At 43.1% G+C, this 15,779-nt stretch overlaps 1 protein-coding gene across 1 annotated transcript in view; it reads left to right on the top strand.

Annotated features, from left to right (window-relative positions):
• TEK (TEK receptor tyrosine kinase) overlaps nt 1-15,779 on the top strand; it is a 151,819-nt gene that overhangs the window by 110,384 nt on the left and 25,656 nt on the right. The window contains exons 10-11 of the mRNA XM_073635905.1: nt 7,447-7,608; nt 9,435-9,575. Coding sequence (XP_073492006.1) covers nt 7,447-7,608; nt 9,435-9,575 — 303 coding nt within the window. The remainder of the gene's footprint in view (nt 1-7,446; nt 7,609-9,434; nt 9,576-15,779) is intronic.

The raw sequence follows: 15,779 nt of genomic DNA, 5'->3' as shown, positions 1-15,779 counted from the left end.
TGAGAACAGATGGATGGAGATCCATTCACCATCTGTCTAGTGGATTGGATGACAGTCAGACTGGCCCATAGAGAACAGTGAGCTGCGTCCCTGTCTTCTCTGTACAAGTGGAGCATACACGGACCTGTCATTCGCCTGCTCAGTGGGGATCAGCGGAGAGATCCCCTGCTGAGCAGGCAGGTCCGCCTTTGTAAAAGGGCCCTAAGGGGGAGCTCTGTGGATTGTAATGTAAAGGGGAACTCTGATGTAAGGGGTGCTCTGGGAACCCTGATGTAGGGGGATCTCTGCTCACCAAAGCCCCACTTACATCAGAGTCCCCCTTTACATTACAGTCCACAGAGCTCTCACTTACATTGGTGTGCTCAGAGGGTGGAGAGAGCAGAGAGAAAGGGAGGGACACTTCACTCAACATAAATGGAGGCTTGGGCCCTGGAGTTCTGCCAGTACTGTGGTCAGCAAGCAAGGCCTACTAGCCTGTGCTATACATACACACAGGCTGGCAGAGCATGCTGGGGCTTGTAGTGCACCACACCAGGGAAACCCCAGTGGGCTGCTGTGTTGGTAGAGGGGCTCTGGAGGTGACAACACTCTCTCTATTCAGTCCCCTCATTGACTGACCCACCTGTGTGCTGCTTTGTTTTCAACCACTGAGATGTTTGATTAGGAAGGAAGGCTGTCCTGGAGAGCTGTGGATCCCCTGTGGAGGTTTGCAGCATCCATGGTACAAGCTGTCCTTCCCTCCACGATCTAGTAGCTTGCCGACTGTTGAACTTTCCATTTGAAAGGCACAGAGTTGCCGGGGATTGGAATGTGGGCGGAGCCATGGGTGCACACACACACACACACACACACACACACACACACACACACACACACGGGAGGAGGAGAAGAGCCTGCTCACTCTATCTCTTTCCTCTCCTGTCCCTGCGAGGAGGGAGGGTGGGCTGTCAGCAAGTACGGGGTCTGTGCACTGCAGTGTGAGAGAGAACCCTGGAGCCGTATCCCGGGCTTTTGGGCCCCCCCACAGTGGCAGAACTAGAGGGCCGAGTCGCAAGTGCGACTGCTGCGACCCTGAAAATTCCGCCACTGGAAATGGGGAACCCATCCAAGCTCAACATTAGACCCTCTGCCCATTTGATCAGTCTTTGACCTCTGAATAAACCAGTAGTTCTCAACTCCTGTCTTCAGGACCCACTAACAGGCCAGGTTTGTAAGATAACTAAAACACATCACAGGTGATATCATTTGCTGCTCAGTGATTGCAGTATTCTAGTCTGCATCTCCCCAAGGTAATACATAAAATCTGGTCTGTTAGTGGGTCCTGAGCACCAGAGTTGAGAACCACTGGAATAAAAGAAACCTTGTCACCATGAATTGTGACGTCTGAAGCCCCCAAACCTCCCCCGACACATATAGAAGGACTGACCAGTTCACCCACTCGGAGGGCCCTGAAAAAGGCCAGAACGAAAGCGGTCCTAAAAAGAACCGATTTGAAAGAAAAAGAGCAAACCTTAGGCAAATGCTCCAAGAGTACTCCCAACATTTCGAAGGAAACAGGACGACGAGAATCCAGAACACACCTACCCTTCCTGTAACCCCGCAGAGCTTTTTTAACCAAAAAAGATTTTGTGACATCTGCCAACCTTGAAAGCCGAAACAGAAATGCCAGGCCCCCCATTTTGCGATTCAACGAGGAAATAGAGACTCCTTCCTCGAAGTTCTTGCCAATGAAATATAACAAAACATGCAACCGGTCCTCCCCCCTGAAAGCACCCACCCACCAAACTTACCAACTTGTGCCATTCCAGCCAGACCCTGTCGTATGCTGTCCACATGGAAGGACAAACCAACTGCTGAATCAAACCTGCTATGATGGCAAGGTGACGTTCCACAAATGACTGGGGCACGGAATTCCGAGTTGCTCCGCCTCCGGGGCAAACTGATGGAATTTTTCCCACTGCAGGCGAGAAAGGGCATCAGCCACTGTATTAGTCACCCCCGGCACATGGACAGCATACACAAAAGCATTTAAACTCAGACAGTGTAGAACTAAATGCCTAAGCAACCGCACAACAGGTGGAGAAAAAACTGTAATGGTGTTATTGGCATTCACTACCCTCAGGTTATCGCAGTGAAACCGGACACACTTGTTCTGGAATTCCTGGCCCCATATTTCGACAGCCAACACTATGGAAAACAATTCAAATAGCACAAGGTTGCGGATGAAGTCAGAATTACTCCATGCCTCTGGGCATCGATCCATACTCTACTGGCCCCTAAAATAGGCCGCATAGCCCACTGAACCTGCCGCATCCGTATAGAGGTCCAAATCTAAGTTGGACACCGCCACCTCCATCCACAAGGATTGCCCATTGTACTTGTCAAGGAACATCTCCCAGACGAGCAGATCATCTCGATGTTCCTTGTTTAGTCTCACAAAATTGTGGGGAGTTTGTCCCAGCAGTGGCCGCCGCCAGCCACCGGCAAAACACTCGACCCATAGGCATGATGTGGCATGCGAAATTGAACTTGCCCAGAAGAGACTGCAGGGAACGTAATTGCAATTTTTTGCAATGGCGAGCACCGATAACTGACCCCCGAAGATCTTCCAGCTTATCCACGGGTAGCCGACTTTCCATTCCAAATCGTATCAATGATACCCAAAAATTTCAGTTCCTCAATTGGGCCTTCAGTTTTTTCCAGTGCCAAAGGCACCCCAAAAACCTCAAAGTGGTCCTGGACTGTGGCCAACAAAATCTGGCAAGTCTGAGTCCAAAAAAATCGTCCAAATAATGAATAATGGACTGCAAACCAGACAAATCCCATACCACCCATTCAAGAAAGGAACTGAAAATTTTGAAAAAGGAACATGAAATGGCGCAACCCATCGGCAAACAATAATCAACAAAATATTGATCCTGCCACACGCAACCCAACAGATGGAAACTCTGTGGGTGGACAGGCAGCAATCGGAAGGCCGCCTCGATGTCAGTTTTGGCCAGCAGCGCGCCCTTGCCAAACTTGCGCACCCATGCAGTGGCATTGTAAAAGAGTCATAGGACACCGCACACAGGTTGGGATCAATTGCGTCATTGACCGAACCACCCCGAAGGGTGGGATAGATGGTGGATAAGGCAAAATTTACTGTGTTGCTTCTTGGGGACCACCCCGAGAGGAGAACCCACTAAGTCGGCTAGCGGCGGGAAAGAAAATGGGCCAGCCATCTATCCCAAGGACACTTTCTTAGCCAATTTTACAGAAACCACCTTAAAATTCAAATGCGCAGAGTGCAAGTTAGCCACCACCAAAGGGGCACTAGACATTGTACAGGGAATTCGAAAACCAACAGTAAACCCCCGCAACAAAAACTGTGCAGCGGCCTTGTCAGAATACCTACAGAGAAAGGGCGCCAGTTTTTCCACCCGAATCAGAATTTTCCCCCTTTCCAGCGTTGGTCGACTTACCCTTTCCTTGCTTAAAACATTTTGACAAGGGGTGAGAGCCCCCGCATCCAGAGCATGCGTGACGATAATGGCAGGAACCCCTGAATCTGCAGGTCCCGTCGTTAAACTGCCAGCAGTACCCCTTTCTTTGTGTGGCCGATGGCCCTGAGGTGGTAGCTGCACCCCTGCCCCCCCCGAAAGGGATGGGTAACGGCCCTAGCTTGGGTCATCAGTTTCATCTACAAGCTTATGTCGTTGTGGTCCCACCAAAGCGAGGGCCTAACCGCCTTACGCTGCCTGAACTGCTCATCATAGGTCAACCAGGCCACTCCCCCGTACACGCGCTGGGCCTCACTAATAGAGTCCAGGTAGCAAAAAAGAGCAGAGCAATTCTCACCTAACACACTGGACAGGATATTGAAAGCCTGAAGCCAATTCCCGAACATCCTGGGAATCAGGTGGTAACGCCGCTTTTCCTCTTCTTCCTTTTTACTTTCGTCCGGCTTTACTTTGTCCAGATTAAACTTGGCAGAAGGGAAACAATATCTCGACACATTCCTCCTTTCAGATCTTCTCTCTCACTTCCGGGGGAGGCCCTGCTGAGCCGGCCGCATGGTCCCAGGCTCTAGTAGAAAGGGATCAGGAGTAGGTGGCTGTATATGATCTCCCGCCCGGGTCCCGCCTTTGGAGAGGATTCCTTCCAGCCCAGCCAGCAGAATGAGGAGGCACCCTTTTTGCCTTTGGGGCTGAAGCGTCCTGGGTTGGTCTCTTTTTGCAGCGGCAAACTCTAGGGGTCACCTCTGGACTGAGGTGCACAGGAAGCCTAGACCTCCTAGCCCATGATAGCTGGGGTGCAGGTGTAGCAGGACCCTACCCTGACCCCTGCAGCATGTCGGTCATCTGAGACTCCAGCCACTGGGGGCCATTCGCTACCACAGCTGCCCCTGAGAGGTCTCAATGTCTGCCATAGTAGTGTCCTTACAGCACAGACCTGAAAAGTGACTCCAAATTCCTCCAAAAGTTTCTCCTCAACTGACCAAACTCTGACTGACCCTAATGCCACGTACACATGAGCGGACTTTACGGCAGACTTTGCCCGGCGGACGGGATTTGGTCGGACAATTCGATCGTGTATGGGCTCCAGCGGACTTTGTTTTCTCAAAAGTTGGACGGACTTAGATTTGAAACATGTTTTAAATTAATCCGTCGAAATCGAGTCCGGTCGAAAAGTCCGCTCGTCTGTATGCTAGTTCGACGGACAAAAAGCCACGCTAGGGCAGCTATTGGCTACTGGCTATGAACTTCCTTGTTTTAGTCCGGTCATACGTCATCACGTACGAATTCGACGGACTTTGGTGGATTGTGTGTAGGCAAGTCTGTTCATTCAGAAAGTTTGTTGTAAAGTCCATCGAAAAGTCCGCCGAGCAAAGTCTGCCGTAAAGTCCGCTCGTGTGTACGCGGCATCAGTCAACATCCATTTCTCATTAGACCCCTAATGACCCTGCCCTGCCACACCCAAACACACCCTGCTACCGTCCAATCAGGTAGGCCTCTAAACCTACCTAGCTACAGCCTAGACTGCAAACACAGTCATGTAGGCCCTCCACTTAAATGCTGGACATCCTGTTCCAGGCCTGCTCTATCTCACTGGTCTCTTATTTCCTTCCTCTGAAAATGGTGCTACTGTTTTAACAATATGTCATTGGTGGCTGGCTTCTTTTCACAGTTTTGTTTGCTGGTCCACGGATGAGGTCTGTGTGTACCAGTTCTTGTGCATGGGCTGTACAATATGTAGCATGGTTTGTTATTGTTTATACTGTTTCTTGCCATGTTATTAGCTCATTAATGTTGGTGGTTTATTAAGTGGGGGAGGCCACTTTTAGGCTGAGTGTTAGGTATTGCAGCTTACCATTTTTAGATTTGATGTCTGCATTAGTTTTCTTTTATATTATCTTTATTTTTACTTCCTGTCCAACATTCACTGACTGCTCTTTATATATAGTGAAACAGGTTGTCACCCTGGGCTGCTCTCCTGATTTAGGCTACATACACAATCTAAGTTTCCCATCTCAATTTCATAGAGGGCTGTTGCTTTGTAGCTTACAGAAGATAGCTCAGAGGCTACAGCAGGGGTGTCAAACTCAATTTCATCGTGGGCCGCATCAGCATTATGATTGTCCTCAAAAGGGCCAGTTGTATCTGTAAGATTAGATGTCCAGCGCACCCCCTCCCCTTACATTAGATGTCAAGAGCCACCCACCATCAGAAGTTGAGTCCCCTACTCTCCCTAGCATCACAGTGCACCCCCTTTCCTTATGCTGCTGCTGCTGGGAAGTAGCTGGATGCATTGCTTGAAAGCAGAAATTAGTGGTCTGGAGGAGGACCAGAGGAGGACTGGAGCTCTCGTGCAGCTGCAGGAGAGGTGTGAGGGCCACATGAAATGGCCTGGAGGGCCGGATTCAGCCCGCGGGCCTTGTGTTTGACACCTGTGGGCTACAGCATTGTTTAAGATGACATGATCTACAGGTATTTATTTCTGTACTTGCAGAAAAAGTACTTAGCCCTAAAAAAAACCCAAAAACCTAATTTAGCTACCACATCTACTAAGTACTTGTAAGCTACAGTATATTACATTTTTGTTCTTGGGTTTTTATATACACACTATATTGTCAAAAGTATTGGGACACCTGCCTTTACACGCACATGAACCTTAATGGCATCCCAGTCTTGGTCTGTAGTGTTCAATATTGGCCCACTCTTTTTTTTTTCACGGGTTGGGCTAGGCCCCTTAGTTCCAGTAAAGGGAACTCTTAAGGCATCAGCATATCAAGATATTTTGGACGATTTCATGCTCCCAACTTTGTTGGGACAGTTTGGGGAAGGTCCCTTCCTAATCCAACATGACTGCACACCAGTGCACAAAGCAAGGTCCATAAAGACATGGATGAGAGAGTTTGGGGTGGAGGAATTTGACTGGCCTGCACAGATTCCTGACCGCAACCCCATAGAACACCTTTGGGATGAATTAGAGCAGAGACTGTGAGCCAGGCCTTCTTGTTCACATCAGTGCCTGATTTCACAAATGTGCTTCTGGAAGAATGGTCAAACATTCCCATAGACGAACTTCTAAACCTTGTGGGCAGCCTTCCCATAAGAGTTGAAGCTGTTTTAGCTGCAAAGGGTAGGCCAACTCAATATTGAACCCTATGGACTGAGACTGGGATGCCATTAAAGTTCATGTGCGTGTAAAGGCAAGTGTCTCAATACTGTTGACAATATAGTGTACTTTAAGTGTTCAGATGAATAGTTGGAATCAGGGTAAAAGTTACAGATGGGTTGGAGATAACAGACATTTTGAGTGACTGAGTAATGTTCCAACATTTTTATTGCTGAAACCCCCATGTCAAGAGAGAACTACTAAAACAAAAAGTCTAAAGTTTGCTTTCCAAATTCTACTTTAATATGAGGAAAATATTATCTAAAAATCTGTATAAAAATAAAAAAATCTATATAATAATATAGAATAAAAATAAACAACTGAGCATGATAAAATTGTGTTTTTTTTTCTTTACAAAATTAATTAGATTTTTTTTTTCTGATATTGCTAAATACAGGCAATATAAGAGCAGATTTTCCACTTGCTCTTGCTTTGATATTTGCTACATTTTGATGCAGCCGGGTTGATTTACTAAAGGAGTAATGAAAGTAAAATGAAGGTTCACTTAGCTAAATAACTAAGATGAACCAGTGTTCATTTTAATCTTTATGTGCAAGCAAAAATCCTGATTTAATATTGCATGCATGTGATTGGATAATTGAAATGAACATGACTTCACTTTATTTACTAACCTAAAAGAACATTTACTTTAGAAAGTGAAAATTTCTACCTTTTTACTAAATCAACCCTAATGGTTGATGATATTTCTCCAAATACTTTTACATTTTGTATTTCTGTTCTATATATATATATATATATTTGTCATCCTTGTATTATTCTGTTCAGTTGCTCCCTATCCACAGTGCGGACCGAAGCTAAACAAAAGTGGACCTAACTATCTTAATATCGATGTTAATATTGACTCTTATGGAGGAGATGGTCCGATAGCCAGAGTTACCGTACTATACAAACCATCTAAGAAACCTACACCATGGAATATCTTAGTTGGTAAGAAAAACTAAACTTGATTATTAATCACATTGCAATGAAACAGGATGTTTGAACTTTTGCTGCAGATGGCTTGTAGCTCTCAGTGATCTGTGAGGGTCCCGATTATCACCCTCATAGTTCCTTCACACTTCCACCAGGTTAACTGAAAGCCTGTACAGAGGTATGGGCACAAAACTGGAGGGCGTGTCTGCTGGAGCCTGATATTGCACTGGCAATTTACTGATCACGGGTGCAATGCTTTGCAGGCCCCTGGGGAAAAAAATAATAAATGCACTTTTTTTTTATGCAAATGTATGTGCATATATTATTTTTTCCCCAAAGGTGAACATAACCTTTAAATAAGTGTAATACAGCTTGCGTTACACAACAGAACACTTGGACATTTGGTGATATGCTACATCTTCGTGAACAGATGTTTCAAGTCTTATGAACATTTAGTGCCGGTTCACACGGGGGCGACTTGTCAGGCGTTCTGTACAATGGAACCGTTCTAATCGGAGCGACGCAAGTCGCTCCGACTTAGAAAAAGGTTCCTGTACTACTTTGGGGGCGTTTTGGGGCGGCATAGACTTCTATACAGAAGTCGTTTTGCAAGTCGCCGTGGCAGTCGTGTGCAGGTCGCCTCGGTGAGGCGACCTGAAGTCGTGCCGCCCCTAGTGTGAACCGAGCCTTAGAGAGCTACCAATATGATGTTCACCACTTGAGTCCAAGATACTATGTAAATGGAAGAGGGACAGTGGCTATTTGTTCTACTGCCATTTTAAAACTGGAAAACCTTATTTGAGTGGTTTGTTACTCCATCTGTAGAATAAATATGATATTCCCACATTGATATGCCATATGTATACATTGTGTCGTCTCTATGGGAAGTAAAAGGGACTTTTGTAGTTTGGTGACTTTATTATTTATCAGGGTATTTTATATAGATAACCTTTGTACAATCAAATAAATGTGTCTAGCAATGGCAGACAGTTCTTATGTTATATACATATGACGTTGGTTTGTTGAGTCTACAAGACAGGTTATAGGAGGTGGAATAGCATTACCAAAACATCTTGTATGAACATTATATGCATAGCTCCCAACTGTCCCTGATTTGGAGGGACTGTCCCTGATTTGGAGCAATGTCCCTCTGTCCCTCATTCCTCCTCATTTGTCCCTCATTTTGGTCTAATTTATATAGATGTATATATATTGCACCTTTTATCTATCAAAGTGTTTTCCAGTGCTAAACCTTTCATCTGATTTCTAAATTGCTGTTTTTGTAAATTCCAAAAGCCAATATAAAGGAATAGTAGTAGTAAAAAAAACACTTGTGAGTTTAACAAATTTAGTATTTTTGTACAATTCTCCTTTAAGGGGGCGTGACAAGAGGTGTGTCCTATGCCTGCATACTTTTGCTGATAGGTGTCCCTCATTGCCATCTCAAAAGGTTGGGAGGTATGAGATATATGTGCCACATGATTCTAGGTATTAGTGGTTGAGGTAGTCCAAAAAATTGAGGTATGTAGTAGTAGTAGTCTATGTAAAAAGTGACAACAAAAGACTACACCCCTATAAGACAAATTCAGTAAAATAGATTAGCTATGTGTAGTCTGCTGTTCAGACATTATTATTGTTATTATTACAGGAGTTTATATAGCCCCTTCAATGTGTGCAGTACTTTACATATTGTACATTCACATTCATTTTATCTTCCTTCAGCCAGTGGTAACTATGGGTTACTGAATAATTATAATTGATCTGTAGTTTTTTGCTTGTACAGTCAGTTGGCTGCATTACGGGTTTAATTCCCACTATAATGATGGTGTGTTTTCTTTTAGTTCCCATAACTGATAAAATTGCAAAACTTGAAAATCTGGAGCCAAGGACTGAATATAAGGTCTGTGTTCAGCTAGGTCGCAAAGGAGATGTAGGTGTTGGTCATCCAGGACCTGAAAGTCTCTTCACCACAGAGGCATTTGGTACGATATTATCAGACTATTTCTTTTAAATGGCTTCCAATAAATTCCACATATTAATGAGCCTTCTAATCATACTATATGTGATCTCCTCAAATTCATTATTTGGCATCTTCTAACATCATACAAGTTTTCAAGTTTTGTTTTATGTGGCTATTTTCCTTCTGTTATCTACTAACCAAGTATTGCTAGTTCACAGCATCCACTGAATTTGTTGTCCAGTGAGCAGGTAAGTTGTATGTCGCGTACACACGATCTGACTTTTCGATGTTGGATGTGAGCTTGTTGGCTGAGAGTACGACTGTGTGTATGCTCCATCGAACATTTGTTGTTGGACTTTACGCTAACAAATGTTGGCTAGCAGGTTCTCAAATTTTCCCGCCAACAAAACTTTGTTGTTGGACTTTCCGATCGTGTGTACACAAGTCAGACGCACAAAAGTCCACGCATGCTCGGAATCAAGTACGAGCCGGAAGCGCTCGGTCTTGTAAAAGTAGCGTTCGTAATGGAGATATCACATGACTATTGAACTTCCTTTTTAACGGCTCATTGTACGTCCCTACGTTCGTAATTGTTGGCTAACATTTGTGTGACCGTGTGTATGCAAGACAAGTTGGAGCCAACAACCTTCTAACAAAAATCCACAGTTTTGTTGTCGGAAAGTCCGATCGTGTGTACGAGGCATTAGAGTAATCTGCAAAACTGAAAGAGGGAATTGCTATTTCGTCAGCCTTACTATGCAGTGTTCAATTGGTGCGTGTATTACAAATGATCATTTTATTCTTTGGAAGCAAATGGGCCAACGGATGGATTTGCAGTTACTTTTTTTGCGCATTTGATAAATGAGGATTTAACCACTTATAAAGGAAACTGATTTAATAGCTTCACAATGGCCTAAGAGCACACAGCAAACATATTATTTTACAGTATATCCTTTTAGTCCCGGTTCACACTTGTGCAATGGGGGAACCAGCGCGATTCCTGTGCGGGTTCCCGCATCGCTCCTGAATCACAGGCGATTCACACTGACATCTGCGAACCGCTGCGGGTGTCAATGTAAAGTTAATAACACCCCCAAATCAGTTTGCAGATCGCAGTGCAAACAGTGAAATCATACAGGATTCGGATCGCAAGGGTGTTTCCGATTCCAGTGCAGATAAAAAAAGGGTCCTGCGCCATTTTGGTGCGAATGTGAAGAAATTTTAGCCATACAATCTGTATGGCTGAATTTGCATCGCACAGACATTGCATGTAATGTGCACAGCAATGTGGTGCAAATCACATGCGATGTCTGTCATCGCACTAGTGTGAACCCAGCCTTAAAGTATAGGAGAAGTCACTTAGGAGGCCTAAACCTGATAAAATTGGCAGGCACCAAATTGGTGTTTCATGTAAGGCACCCTGAATCCACATTTTAATTTGGATAGGTGACAACACTTCAACCTCCTGGGTCTGCTGCAAATTCCTGCTCGCAGGATCACCAACACCCCTTTTAAAAATTAGCTGACACCGACACCTTCCCCCATCATTCCATCCAACATCTGAATGTGTTTCTTTGGCCTCGCGCATGCAGGACTTTTTTTTCCTCCCCTTTGGTCAGGGGAGGAAAAAAGCAGTGTTAAAAACGCTCCTAAAGCCACATTTTGCAGATGCATTTAGCGCTTGGGCATTCATTCATTCCATTGTCCACCATATAAATTTATTCTGGCCATAGAAATTAATGAATGCTCAAGTCCATTTACATGCATTTAGGCGCATTGGGTGATTTTGGTGAGTTTTTCTTTTTCCTCTAAATGCTTGTAAAAGTACACGTAGCCTAACATAGAGGGGCATTCAGAGACAGAAAAAAAGTGGCATTTTTGGCATCCTGTGTGCATGAGGCCTTACTACTCCCCAAACTGATATCAATGAGGCAGGGTGTTTTCACTTACTTGTGTGCCTGGTTTTCCAAGAAAATTTAATATATACATATTCCTTTAACCACTTGCTTACTGGGCACCTAAACCCCCCTCCTGTCCAGACCAATTTTCAGCTTTTAGCGCTGTTGCACTTTGAATCACAATTGCGCGGTCATACAACACTGTACTCAAATGAAATTTTTATCATTTTTTCCCCACAAATAGAGCTTTCTTTTGGTGGTATTTGATCACCTCCGCAGTTTTTATTTTTTGTTAAAAAAATTGAAAAAGACCGAATTTAAAAAAAAAAAATTATATTTTTTTTATATTTTGTTATAAAATTTTGTAAACAGGTAATTTTTCTCCTTTATTGATGTACGCTGATGAGGCGGCACTGATGGGCACCGATAGGTGGCAGTGATGGGCACTGATGGGTGGTAATAATGGGCACAGATTGCTTACACTGATAGCAGCACTGCTAGGTGGCACTGATTGGCACCACTGGTGGGCATTGATAGGTGGCACTTGTGGGCATTGATAGGTGGCACTTGTGGGCATTGATAGGTGGCACTGCCGGGCACTGTGTGCACTAGCAGGTGGCAATGGCAGGTGGCACTGGCAGGCACAGATGAGGCATATGTGCCTCCTTCCTCTTCGGGACCAATGTCTCTTTAACATAAGCCGGTGATCAGCTTTTTTTTCTCCTCACGCTGTCAGCGCGAGGAGAAGAAAAAACTATTACCGAGCTTTTGTTTACATCATGTGATTAGCTGTCATTGGCTGACAGCTGATCACATGGTAAGAGGCCGGGATTGGCCCGTTACTCAGATCTGTGATCATCCGAGTCTCCGTGACTCAGTCATCACAGCACACGCACCGCGCGCCCTGCAGGGTGCACGCGGGGTGCGTGCACAGGGGAGGACGTCATATGACAGTCTCCCAGGAAATTGAGGTCTGCGCTGTGGCTGTCATTCAGCTATGGCCCGGACATCAAGTGGTTAAACTAAATACTGGATTCTATGGTTTAAGACCTTACTACTGAGTTTTAACCACTTAAAGTGGAGAGCCACACTAAAAAAAAATTGCATCAAAAATCTTAAAAAATAAAAAAAAAAAAATTTGAAAAAAAAACATTTTTTTAACTTACCTGAAACCCTTGTTGCTAGGTAGTCTTCCTAATCTGCCTCTTCCTATTCCGCGGTGCTTCCTCCTCTTCGGCGAGCGGCCCCGTTGCCAGAAAACCACGGGGCCATTCACAAAGCGCCGTGCAACTCGCGCATGTGCAGTAGGAAATGGGCAGTGAAGCCGCAAGGCTCCACTGCCTGTTTCCCTTCGCTAAGATGGAGGTGCCAGCGGCCGATCCGATGGACGGATTGGCCTCGGGAGGCCGACATCGCGGGCTCGCTGGACAGGTAAGTGTCCTTATTAAAAGTCAGCAGCTACAGTGTTTGTAGCTGCTGACTTAAAAAAAAAAAAATATTGCGGCCGGAACCCCACTTTAAAGACAGGTAAGGATTTTCCCCCTTAATGACCAGGCCATTTTTTGCGATACGGCACTGCATCTCTTTAGCTGACAATTGCGCGGTCATGCAACGTTGTACCCAAACAAAATTTGTGTCCTTTTTTTTGCCCACAAATAGAGCTTTCTTTGGGTGGTATTTGATCACCTCTGCGTTTTTTCTTTTTTGCGCTGTAAACAAAAAAAGACCGACAATTTTGAAAAAAAACTACTTTTTACTTTTTGCTATAATAAATATCCAAAAAATCCTCAGTTTAGGCCGATATGTATTCTTCTACATATTTTTGGTTAAAAAAAATCGCAATAAGCGTATATTGATTGGTTTGCGCAAAAGTTATTGCGTCTACAGAATAGGGGATATATTTATGTCATTTTTATTATCAATTTTTATTATACTAGTAATGGCAGTGATCAGTGATTTTTAGCGGGACTGCGACATTGCGGCAGACAGAATGGACACTTTTGACACTTTTTGGGACCAGTGACATTTATACAGCGATCAGAGCTAAAAATAGCCACTGATTACTGTATAAATGTCATTGGCAGAGAAGGGGTTAACACGAGCGATCAATGGGTAAATGTGTGTCCTAGGGAGTGTTTCTTAATGTGGGGGGAAGGACTGCCTGGAGGCGGAGACCGATCGCTGTTCATAATCAGTATGAACAGCAGATCTATCTCCTCTCTCCTGACAGAATGGAGATCTGTCTGTTTACATTGACAAATCTCCGTTCTGTCTCTCTCAGGAGCGATCGCGAGTGCCCGGCAGACATCGCAGTCCCTAGTGGTCTCAAAGCGTTGGACGTACAGCTACGGGGATTCGCCTGGGGAGCCAGCCTGGTCATTAAGTGGTTAAAGTGATTGTAAACGATCACCTTGTAGAACAACTCATTCAGTTTAAAATAGAAATGAAAGCTGAAACATTTTTGTATGGATATAAAAAAAAAAAAAACATTATAAATACCTTTTTTCCCTTTTTTTTTTTTTTTTTTTTATAAATCATCACATTCCCTCTGTTCTCAGCTGTATAAGAGCTGGGGGAGGAGAAGCAGCAGTACACTGAGTTTTCCAGTGAATGGCTGTGCGGCAGGGGTGGGTACGTTTTTAATAGGAAAGCAGAGGGACTGGCAGGAACACCAGGAATTTCCCATAAAGGAAGCAATATAAAGAGAACAGGATACTTTCTCATGCAAGTACATGGTACATCAGGCTAGACATTCGTACCAAATTCATTTTTCCACAAAAGTTGACATTAATTTAATTTGGAAATATTTGAATTAACGAAAACCCGTTTAATGAATTTCTTCGAAATATGAAGAATCGAAAATCCGGAAATTTGAAAATACGAAAATCAAAAATTTGAAAATTCGGAAATTTGAAAATCCGAGAATCGAAAATTTGAAAATTCGGAAATACGAAGATTCCGAAATTTGGAAATTTGAAAATCTAAAGTTTGGAAATTTGAATAATTGAAAATTCGAAAATTGAAAATTCAGAAATCCGAAAATCCGAAGATTAGAAAATCTGAAATAATAACTAACTAATAATAACTATTACTAACTATTAAATTATAGGTATTGGAATTTCCTTTCAAATTTGGCTGTTAGTGAACGTAATAAATACGAATTTATCCAAAGTTACCTGAAATAACGAATGCCGTATCTAAATGAATGGAACATAACAAACTAATAAAAATAAATAATAATAATAAAAACTTTTTTTTATTATTATTTATTATTATTAATTCATTATGTTCCATTCGTTTAGATGCGGCATTTGTTATTTCGTATAATTCGTAACTTCAGATAAATTCGTATTCATTAGGTCTGAAAGGAAATTCCAATACCTATAATTTAATAGTTAGTTATTATTAGTTAGTCAGTTCATTATTAATTCAGATTTTCAAATTTTTGGATTTTTTAATTTTCAGATTTTCATTCTTATTTTCGTTCTTTCGAATTTTTAGATTTTCCCTCTTATTTTCAGATATTCAAATTTTGGAATTCCCGGATTATCGAATTTCTGAATTTTTGAATATCCGAGTTTTCCAATTTCCAAATTTTCGGATTTAGAATTTCTGAATTTTCTAATTTATGAATTTTCGGATTTTTGAATTTCCATATTTTTGAATTTCCGAATTTTTGAATTTATGAATTTATTCGAAATTACGAATTTCGATCATAATGAATGACACGAAAAACGAAAAGAAAAAAACGAATGAAACAAAAACTAACTCATTTTTTGGCAGTGCACATGTCTACATCAGGCACATATCAGGAATATGGGGTGCTGGGGTAACAAATGCCTTAAGGTCTGTACACACAAGCCGAATATCGGGCACTATTGGCCAGTTCAATAGAAACCGGACAACATCGGCCCCTGTGTATGGCAGGTGTGTTCAGGCGGGGGGAGGGGGGTATCCCCTGTCAGAACACAATAGCTCAGCAAGGAAGGTCACTGTACTAACATCAGATTGGTAGTACAGGATCTCCTCCCGAGCTCCTCACTTTTTTTTTTCTCCGTTCAGCCCTCTGGGTTCAATGTAAAAAAAACTGATAGTGTGTACTAGGCTTTACACTAGTTTTTCTTTCCTGAATATCTTGATCTATTAATTAGAAATATTGCTTCTTAAACACATTCTGACACAAAGTTTGTTTATGTCATTCAATGATAACTAACACTCTTAGGATGGTTTTTTTGGTTAAGTTATTTACGATTTATTGTTCTAATCTAAAGTTTAGATCTCCATTGTTGACAATGTTTGTCAGCGTTTGTGAATTAGTAATTATTTGC

The sequence above is a fragment of the Aquarana catesbeiana genome, linkage group LG01 (assembly GCF_042186555.1).
Source record: "Aquarana catesbeiana isolate 2022-GZ linkage group LG01, ASM4218655v1, whole genome shotgun sequence".
Classification (NCBI taxonomy): domain Eukaryota; kingdom Metazoa; phylum Chordata; class Amphibia; order Anura; family Ranidae; genus Aquarana; species Aquarana catesbeiana.
Note: the sequence above shows the minus strand (reverse complement) of the source record. Positions and strands in the feature narration are given on the sequence as shown.